Raw genomic sequence first — 9951 nt, 5'->3', positions numbered from 1 at the left:
TTGTTTTTGTCTTCTTCCTGGAATATCATGCGCAATTTTTTTCTGTTTGAATTACGCTTTGTTTAAAACTTTTTATATATCATTTTTACCCACCTAAACTTTACGTTTCAATCTGCACACCAGTGCCACTGCCAGATTTCTCAAGTGAACATCAGCAGCCTATCACATCTCCCTTCTGGATGTACCCATAATAGCAACGCAGATCGCTTAACACTTTTTCGCAGACTGTCGCTGGTGCCTCCGAAACGGGGGTTTGGTTATGTATATGTTCTTTATTCGTTTATTTTGAGAACTCTCTCAGCTTTGGACGACAACATTGCCATCCGTGTGAAATGTTCCCTCCGTCCCCGCTTCTGCTCGTTTTCCCCGCTGCGCTCTTCTGGGCCGCACAAGTTGCCGGGGACCTCGAGGGTGTTACCATCACCGGTGAGAGCGCAAGTTTCGACCCGGCACGTATGTACTGAATGATGCATGGCGCCAACAAAAGAGAAAACACGAAAGAAAGTAAAGCATGACTAAAATCTGCACTATCACTGTTGATGTTGCGCCGATTATAGCGGTGATAGTCGGCGGTTTGACACTTAAACTTAAGGAAAGACTCATTTTTTCAAATTTAACCTTTATCATTTATTTGTTTGTTTATTTTAAAAGAAAACCTTCAGGTTATTAGAGCATCTGTTGGTAGAATTCCGTTTTGGGGTGTTTGTGCAACCTGCACATGCTGCCAAAAAATATTTTTAGGAAACAGGAACTTTTTGTTTGTTGTTTTTGTTTATCTGTTAAAAACAAACAGACACGTGCCCATTAATCGGTCACAAACTTGTTACGGGGGTTAATAATAGCGTTCTGACAATTTAATCTAAATATACATGTGCCACAATGTGCTCCACTCTCACAGGATTCCAGCAGCTTCCGCTCACCTGTGGAAAGTTTATATGTGGAGGTCCTACAGGGACATCGTTAAACCCACACAATCCCCTGCGCACAAACTCACAGTTGTGTTTCCTATCGCTACAGAGGACATTTACGTCGTCCTACAGTTATTTCCTGGAGTCCTTTTCTACTTGTTGCTGCCCCAACCTTAACCCTGGCATTAATTAATTAATTAATTTTAATTGTTGTCCCTAAATATAAGTGATTCCTAACAGCACCACACATCAATTCTCACACAAAGTGAGCAGTAAAGGCTCAAACACTGTTTTAGGTCCCTTTGTTTACATCACCTTGTGAGGCAGAAGAAGCTTCATCATCGAAGCAGCTTCTCATTATTCTGGACTTCAAGTTTCATCAGCAAACGAGGGATAAATATCTTTGCTTTTAAAAAATATATTGTTACTGTAGATTCTCCTGCCTGTGGTGATGATAAGAAAAAAACATATAGCCTTTAACTGTCATAGATTTCTGTTTTGACAGCAGCAAGTGAAACATCAGGTTACCAAATGTTCTGCTATTCCATTTTTAGTGAGTTTTCCCTCCTACTTATCACGAAAAGAGCAGATCACTTGTGTCGAGTAAGAGATGCCTACATCATTCAAACAGTTAATAATCTGAAATCATTTTACTCCTACTTTCTGCTGTTGTTCCTTACTTGAGAAACCTTCTGAAAACACACCCTGTGTTTATGTATCTGTGTATGTCTTAAGATAATCTTGCACATGAAGAAAACATATGGCTCATGTGGTTGTAATTGTCTAAAGATGCAAAAATTCCCAGAGGATTTGCTTCATATGAAAAAACAAAACAAGAACCTTCAGCGATAAATGCCAATATTTTTGTAAGTACATTAAGGGCAGGATGCAGCGAAATGGGAATCCTCTGTTTGTTTGTTTTTTTTCCATAGAAGTCTCTCTCCCTCTTGCTCCCCCCCCCCCCCCCCCCCCCCTCTCTTTACCCATGGATTATTTCTTCATTACATTTTTGGCACAGAGTGGTAAGCATCACTGGAGGTGGCTCACAGTGGGCTCTCAGCCTCTTGCCCCTTGAAACACTCAGACTTGAGAGTCACGGAGACGAAAATGGGCTGTGACTCAGCAGACTGACAGATGACGGAAAGCTATGCGTCATCATCAGTGTAGTCGTACTCAAGCCAGGAACTCACTGTACGATTTAAACCAAATTACAATGGTTGATTTGATTATAATGACTCCACTGAGTCGTCATTATGATTCAATGAAATGTATTTCCTGCACATTTTCTCATAGTGTGTTGCTTCATGGAGTGAAGACTTGATCCTAAAACCTTATTTGTTTGCTAAAATTTGTTAAAGCTGTTTTAAACCCATTTAACTCTGATAAATTCATTCAGAAAACTGGAACTTTAGACTTTGGGTAGTTTCCTAATGTCATAAAAAAGTACTAAAAGTACCAAAAAAGAATTTGAGTACAGTATTTATTAGATTATTTATATTAGAAACATTGTATAACAATTAAATTAAATTATTCTTGACATTGAATGCAGCCAGTGACAAAACCACCTCTGCAGTCTGTTTAGCTAATAAGTAGATTTTAAAGGGAAACTGTTAACTCTCAGCTAATGTATTGTACTGACTGGGTACTTGGTTTAATTTCCATTTTGTTTTCCATTTTATTCTAATTTATCTGGGTTGAAATGGTGTTGCTTTTACTTTGGTTTTATTTTAATAGGTTGATAGGGTTGTATTTTAAGTATATTGATAGGAAAAAAGGGATACATACACAAAACAAAGCAAACATTAAGAGTGAAAAGGATGCAAGTAATGTACCTCTCCAAAATCAGACAGAGGACACTGAGATTTATTGTACTTTACCTCGGGACTCTTAGCCATTTTTAAACAGAACAGTGTAATTCCCAGCAGATGAACATGCAATTTAGAATTGCTATTACATGGGATGTTTTTTTTTTTTTTGAGATATAGTGATAACTACCAAATGCACAAAGGAGACAGTAAGATATCCCAGGCTTTCCATGTTGATCTTGTGGACATTATAAATGATGCTATGTGAGCCAAAATAATGAAAAGCTCTTATAGATCAGCTTAAATAATGATGTAAAGTTGACAAATTAAAGTTATTTTGGAATAAACTGAGCAAAATAATGAGATGTATTATTATTGCCTTTCCCTCTCATGCAGACCCCTGCGCCATAGTGTCTCCACCATGCATGAGCGAGGCTGATCGCTTCAGCTTGGAGGCCCTTCGGAGCATCCATCAGATGATGGATGATGACCAAGATGGGGGGATTGAGGTGGAAGAGAGTGTGGAGGTAGACACCTTGCTCTTCATGAAATATGTAACCCATTTTCTTATTTTATTTATCTTGTATGTTTTTGCATGATTGATGCACACAGTGTTTAGCAGTGCAACAACAGGTGTCATCACTGCTGCTAGAGTCAAATGCTCCTTCAAGGATAGCAGTATAACTTTGCCTTTGGCTTAGTGACAAAAATTGGTTTGCACAAATAGAAAACCGTTACACTGGTGACCTTTGTAGTCATTCGTAACAGTAAGCAGTGTGTCGTGACAATTTTTTTCCCCTCAGATTTCTTTGAATGGTAAACTACCTCAACATTAATATGCTGCTATACTGTTTGTATGTGTGTCAGGTAATAAACCTAGACTTCTCTAATGCCTTTGCCTTCCAGAATGCAGCTCAGGGATACAGTATCCAGGGGCTCAGGTTGCAGTTACCATAGAGATGTCAGAGGAGGGGTCTGGGCTCATCAAAGTCCCAAAATTCCTCTAGCCATCATATGAAGCCTTCATTTAGAGCCAAGCACACATTCCAAGACAGCACCAACACACACACACACACAATCCCTGAAGTTTGCAACACACACTTGTGGTTCTGCAACCATTCTAAATAAATGCAAACTAAAAACAACCGCTCCTTATTCCTAGATTGAAATCTAAGCACATGACAGACACCAGCACTCACTCAATTTTTCCTGGACATAAAGTTCAAACAATATGATGTCCTTGTGACACTTATCTTCGCATTTTAGTGTTGTACCTCATAATAAAATTTTAAAAAGTCCTATTTTCACTCTGTTGTACTGTTTTTCTCCAATGTCGCAGTTCATTATTGAAGACATGAAGCAGCAACAGACTAACAAACACAGCAACCTGCACAGAGAAGACCAGCACATCACAGTTGAGGAGCTCTGGAGAAGCTGGAAGTCATCCGAAGGTATCCGGGTGTAACACAGTGTGTGTTTGTTTGTGTCCAGTATCATGTTTTATCTGAAACTTTATCTTGTTTTGTTTTAGTACATAATTGGACTCAGGATGACGTGCTCCGCTGGCTGAAGGATTTTGTTGAATTGCCACAGTATGAGAGAAATTTTAAAGAGTTTAAGGTCAATGGAAACACACTCCCCAGGTGAGAATAACTGAAGGTGGTGTACAGGCAATTCACCACATAAACAAGTTGGTCTTCTAGAAACTATATTCTCAGATTAAGTTTTGAAGGAACCACATTCTCTCCTGTTTGTTTGATTCACAGTGATATCTGTAGTCAACATGTATCGCCATTGTTCTTCTTCTTTTGCTACTGTTAACTCTCTTCTGGCAACCATACATATGTTATACAAGGCAGGGCTCGTCACCCTGGAAACCCTAAAAACACACATGTATGCATATTTTAGTAATCCCAAATAAGCCATTAAAATAAAAACCATAAAATCCATTTGTAGGATTGCAGCTAATGAGCCTTCATTCCTGAGTGGCCAGCTAAGAGTTCAGGACCAGAGAGACAAACAGAAGCTCACCATCAAAGCTCTGGATGTTGTTCTGTTCGGACCACCTACACGTAAGAAGAAATCCTCACTTTATTCCCTCAGACAGTATCTTTGATGTCTTTGAAGCAGGAAAGATACATTCATGTCCTGTTGCCATTCTTTACATAGCATAACTACTTTTTTATTACTTTTCCTCTTAACCTTTAATCTAAAATCAGCATTAAATGATGGCTCAGGCAGCAAAGTTGCTAAATCGGTTTCTAAGGCCTTTCGTTTCAACTTACTTAATGTTCATATCGTTATTTCAAAACGCAGCTGCACGTCTCTTAACTGGTACTACAAATTATGCCCACATCACTCCAGTTTTAGCCAACCTACATTGGCTCCCTGTTGAATATCGCATCAATTTCAAAATTCTCTTGCTTACCTTTAAAATTTTTAACAATTTGGCTCCCAGCTATCTATGCGAACTCCTCCATTTGTATATCCCTAATAAGGCACTTAGATCTTCCAATCAAATGGTCCTGACGCAATCGAGGTCTCATCTGAAGTCCAGAGGTGATCAGGCCTTTCCTGTCGTAGCTCCCAGACTCTGGAATAACCTCCTCCTTATATTCGTTCCTCAGAGTCCAGTCGTTTAAATTGCGTCTTAAAACTTATTATTTTAGTCTGGCTTTTTATTCAAACTAGTATGCTATTTTGTGGCTAGCTATGTGTTGTTGTTTTTTTACCCATAATGTTCATATTGTATCCTGCCCTCCTTTTGACTGTTTCTTTTAATCTGTCTTATGCTATTGCTCTGACCGACTGTGAAGCACTTTGCTCAACTTTGTTGTATTATTATGTGCTATAGAAATACATTTTGATTTGATTAATATTTAAAGCGATCTGATGTCCATTCAATCATAGGGCCCCCTCATAACTACATGAAGGACCTGCTGCTCATTGTGTCAGTTGTGATGGGAGTCGGTGGCTGCTGGTTTGCCCAGGCTCAGAACAAAGCCAGCAAAGTCCACATATCCAAAATGATGAAAGATTTAGAAAGTCTCCAGAGGGCTGAACAGAGCCTCATAGAACTACAAGAACAGTACGAACTGTGATTTTTTCCCCCTTCTCTCTGTCAGTCTCTTAGCTACTGTAAGTTACCAGATTGCCTTTGCTTTGTGTGATTGAACTAAACACGCTTTGATTTACTCAGACTGGAGCGAGCCCAGGAAGAAAAGCGTAATGTGGCAGAAGAAAAACAGAGCCTAGAGGAGAAGATGAGAGATGAGATCATGGGGGCACAGGAAGAGGCTCACCGTCTGCATGAGCTGAGGCAGGGAGCTGTCAGTGAGCTGAGCCGCCTCAGATATGCAGAGGAGGAGCTGGAACAGGTAGAAATGCTGCAGCGAGAGCAAGCAGCTTCACAAATGCAAGACACTCATCATCCTAGTTTGGCAGGCCTGAAGGATTTACTCTAAATTATTTTCTGCTTACTGATGATTTTTAACATTTGCCACCTCTTCAGGTCCGTGGAGCGCTGAAGCAGGCCGAGAAGGACATGCAAGCCAGCTGGACTGTCACAGAGGTGCTTCAGCAGTGGCTGCAGCTGACACATGAGGTAGAGGTGCAGTACTACAATGTTAAAAAGCAGAGTGCAGAACTACAGCTTGCCACTGCCAAGGAGGAGGTAATGCATAGCAACATAAGAGTAATAATGTTTATAGTGACTATCCTTCATATATAAGTGCCCAGACTCATATGTATGCTTTTTTCTAGGCAGAGAGGATTAAGAAGAAGAGAAGCTCTGTGCTGGGGACACTCCACGTGGCCCACAGCTCCTCTCTAGACCAAGTAGACCACAAGATTTTGGAGGCCAAGTGAGTCACAAAGTTACCTCTGTGCAGGTATTTGTGTCTGTCAATATAAAGATTCAACATTTCATCACAAAGCTTTTTGGATCTCTTAAAGGAATGCCTTGTCTGAAGTAACAGCCTGCCTGCGGGAGCGTCTTCATCGCTGGCAACATATTGAGCTCCTCTGTGGCTTTCCCATCATCAGGAATCCGGGTTTAGCAAAACTCACTGCTCAACTCTACTCCGACTCAATTGCCCTGGGGTTGCCTAGAGTGTGCCAGTCATCTTGTTCGTGCCACAGCTCCATTCATGGCTCCATAGAGGATCTTTTAGATGAGCCTACCTCTCCTATTTTACCTCAGATACCAGGTAAGAAACAGGAACGAGGAGCTTTTAAGGCTTTAGTTGAGTCCTTGTTATTGTCAGTGTCACACAGTGTTAGGTTTGACTGGAATCTGGAACGTGATATGTGATTTGCACACTTCCAATCAATGCATTCAGAAATATGCAAATAGGTGTTGAATTTAATATTTTGCATTAAGTTATATGGTTTGTATTGCCTGCAAATATGAGTTTAATGACAACCTGATATATGACAAAACTATTCTCTGTCTCAAAAAATATTCCAATATTAAATGGATCCCAGTTACAGCACATTTAAAAATTTTTATAATGAAAGAGCTCAGATTCCTTCCTTAATAACGCTTCACAAATAACAGAAATACTATAGAGGTAAAAGAAATTATTAACTATATTGTGAATGGGTGTCATTAGTATACGTATACATATATGTATATATCATCCTTGTTCCTACATCACCAAACTTCTCTAACCATACGTTTACTGCAGCAGACAAAGTTTAATTAGCAGTGTTCTGGAATGAAAATTAGGGTACATATTAATTTCTGCTCTTACAGCATCTGCTCTGCATAGATTCTTCATTTTTAATAATTGTTTCTCACCAGTTGCAGTTGCACCACTTAAACGGTCTCCTCGAGCACGGGTATCCAGATGTCGGTCACGCCGCTCCGGGATCATTCCTCAACCATCAGCCGCCATGATCTCCCCAGACCCTGACCTTCTTATCCCCATCCGAACTCCCTACTCTTCCTATGACGAGGAAGAGGAACATTTCCGAAAAACACTAAAAAAACAGTATGTCTGCCTGTTCCCAACTTTTAAAAATGCACTTGCTGTGCATTTTTAAACCACTTTCTTACCCTACCTTTATACCAGCCTTAGCTGTCCTTTGATTTTTTTTCCTTTCCTGTTTTCTTTGCTTATGCTTCTTTCCCTTTCTCTCACTAATAGAGATTCCCAAGAAAGGTTCTCAGATTCAGAGTATATGACTTCTCCTCCTCTCAGCAAACTGTTCCCTAGTTCTGCTGTTGACATCTCCTCTCGAAAGCTCTATCACGATGACACTGAGCTGCTTGCTGAGAGCCCTGTTACAAAAACTTTAACTAAAGAAGTAGAGGCTCTTGTTGAATCGCCAGCTCACAAAATGTCCGTGGAAGACCTTGAAACTTCTGTTGATATTGCCTGTAGCAAGATGGTTAGAGACAAAACCTTGGATACTTCGTTGGAAACATCTTCTTTAAAAATGTCTGCAGAAGAGTCATGTATAGATTCAACATCAAGGAAGATGTCACGCAACAGGACTGGACTTTCCACTGATGTTGCGCTTAAAAAGGGAATTTCAAATGAGACAGATGCAGAGTTTTCACCCAGGAAAGTAGAGAAGGACACAGTGGGGGATTTGACAGAAGTTCCCTCAAAGAATACATTCAGAGAAAGAAGTGATTTGGGAATAGATGTGAGGAAGATGATATGGGATGAAGTAGAAGCATCAGCGGATCTAGCAAAAAGGAAGATATCAAAAGATATGATGGGCGCTTCAATTGACACTTCCTCAGGAAAGATGACAAGGGATGATCCTGAACATCTATTTGACTCCAGAAGGATTACCAGAGATTCAGTGGGAGTTTCCCAAGACACAGGTTCCAGGAAACATGCGTTCCATAAAGGGGAAAATCAACTTGATTCCTCTGTGAGGGGATCAGCAAAAGACAAAATAGTTGAGACAACCAGAATACCAACAAGAAAAATATCTAGAGATGAGCTGGAGTACTATACAGATGTTGCTTCAATGAAGATACTGCCCAGAGAGAGACTCGAAGCACTTGTGGACGCCTCATCCTCTACAGAGATGCAAGAGTTTTGTTTAGAGCCATCGACAAGTAAAGGTTTACTGAGAAATGAACTTGAAATGTCTGCTGGTTCTCTCAGAAGGAGAATGCCAAGAATGCCAAGAGAGGATGCTGAAAGCACCATAGACACACCTACTGGAAAAATCTCTTGGGATAGAGTTGATATCCCAAGGGAAATGCCTAAACAATTCATCTTGAGGGAAGAGTTATCAGAATTAAGTTCATTGGCAGCTCACAATGTGCAGCCTGATCTCATGTTAACATCCCAGGTGCCATGGAAGTCTTCATCAGACTTTTTCACTGTTGGGCCGCTGAGCCAGCTTGTTTATGATGGAATCCTTGAAAAATCATGCAGCTCCATGTCTTCAGCAACAAACCTCTCTGCTGGCAGGCTGCGAGCAGAGATGGAGCCACCTCTGCCAAAACCAAGGGTTGTCCTCCCTGCTCCCTCATTGCCTTCGGAGGCCGCAGATGACAGGAACAAGGAAAAGGAAAAGAGCAAGAAACCTTTAAAGCTCAAAAATCTCTTTAAAAAGAAAAATGAGTCGAGTCCAGAGAAGCTTTAAAGTGCTCTTCGGAAACTCTGGCAATCAGTAGATTTTTTTCTTTCTTTCTTTTGAACAATTTATAGAAATTGCGTTTCGAATTGTCTTTGATGACATTCAGTAGTCAAAGTGCACAGTTTTACAAACCTTTTAGCTCAAGGGGTTCAACTATAGTATTGCATTAGTTGTTAAGGAACTGGAGGCATTATATTATTATACACGCTATCCTAATTTTAGGGCTAATCAAAAATAGTTAAGGTTAAAGTTAAGATTAAGATAAGGGCTGTCTTTAATCCTTGGATGAAAGTCATTTTTAGTTAATGACTTGCAATGAAATGTAAAACACATGGATTTCACCAAATTTTACATTCAATCTTTTGAGATGCTCTGCCAAGCATTTACAACCACCTTAGGTTTCTGCTTGTTTATATATATATATATACATATATATTAGGGGTGCAACGATACTCGTATCGATATTGAACCGTTCGATACAGTGCTTTCGGTTCGGTACGCATATGTATCGAACAATACAACATTTTTTATTTATTTTATCAACTTTTCTTCTGACAATGCTGTCTGTGTTGAGCGCTCAGTGGATCTGCATTCGACTACTCCGCCTAGGCTGCACTGTCGAGTGCAGA

The 9951-nt window shown here is 40.1% G+C and overlaps 1 protein-coding gene across 1 annotated transcript; it reads left to right on the top strand.

Annotated features, from left to right (window-relative positions):
- The first annotated feature begins 332 nt into the window (after window positions 1-332).
- stim2a (tromal interaction molecule 2a) lies at window positions 333-9328 on the top strand. The gene is made up of 12 exons (XM_063476360.1): window positions 333-426; window positions 3110-3240; window positions 4053-4164; window positions 4245-4356; window positions 4670-4785; window positions 5624-5801; window positions 5913-6090; window positions 6225-6386; window positions 6476-6576; window positions 6668-6921; window positions 7518-7707; window positions 7864-9328. Exons 1-12 carry the CDS (start codon window positions 333-335, stop codon window positions 9326-9328), a joined length of 3093 nt encoding a protein of 1030 aa, XP_063332430.1.
- Window positions 9329-9951: the final 623 nt, after the last annotated feature.

The sequence above is a fragment of the Pelmatolapia mariae genome, linkage group LG6 (genome assembly GCF_036321145.2).
Source record: "Pelmatolapia mariae isolate MD_Pm_ZW linkage group LG6, Pm_UMD_F_2, whole genome shotgun sequence".
Taxonomy (NCBI): domain Eukaryota; kingdom Metazoa; phylum Chordata; class Actinopteri; order Cichliformes; family Cichlidae; genus Pelmatolapia; species Pelmatolapia mariae.
Note: the sequence above shows the minus strand (reverse complement) of the source record. Positions and strands in the feature narration are given on the sequence as shown.

What these genes read in the sequence shown, in the direction of transcription:
- stim2a (XM_063476360.1), top strand. Translation starts at nt 333, where the DNA reads ATGTTCCCTCCGTCCCCGCTTCTGCTCGTTTTCCCCGCTGCGCTCTTC. An exon ending in AATGGAAACACACTCCCCAG is followed by an intron (nt 4,357 to 4,669) that starts GTGAGAATAACT and finishes ATCCATTTGTAG; the next exon opens with GATTGCAGCTAATGAGCCTT. An exon ending in CAGAGGAGGAGCTGGAACAG is followed by an intron (nt 6,091 to 6,224) that starts GTAGAAATGCTG and finishes CCACCTCTTCAG; the next exon opens with GTCCGTGGAGCGCTGAAGCA.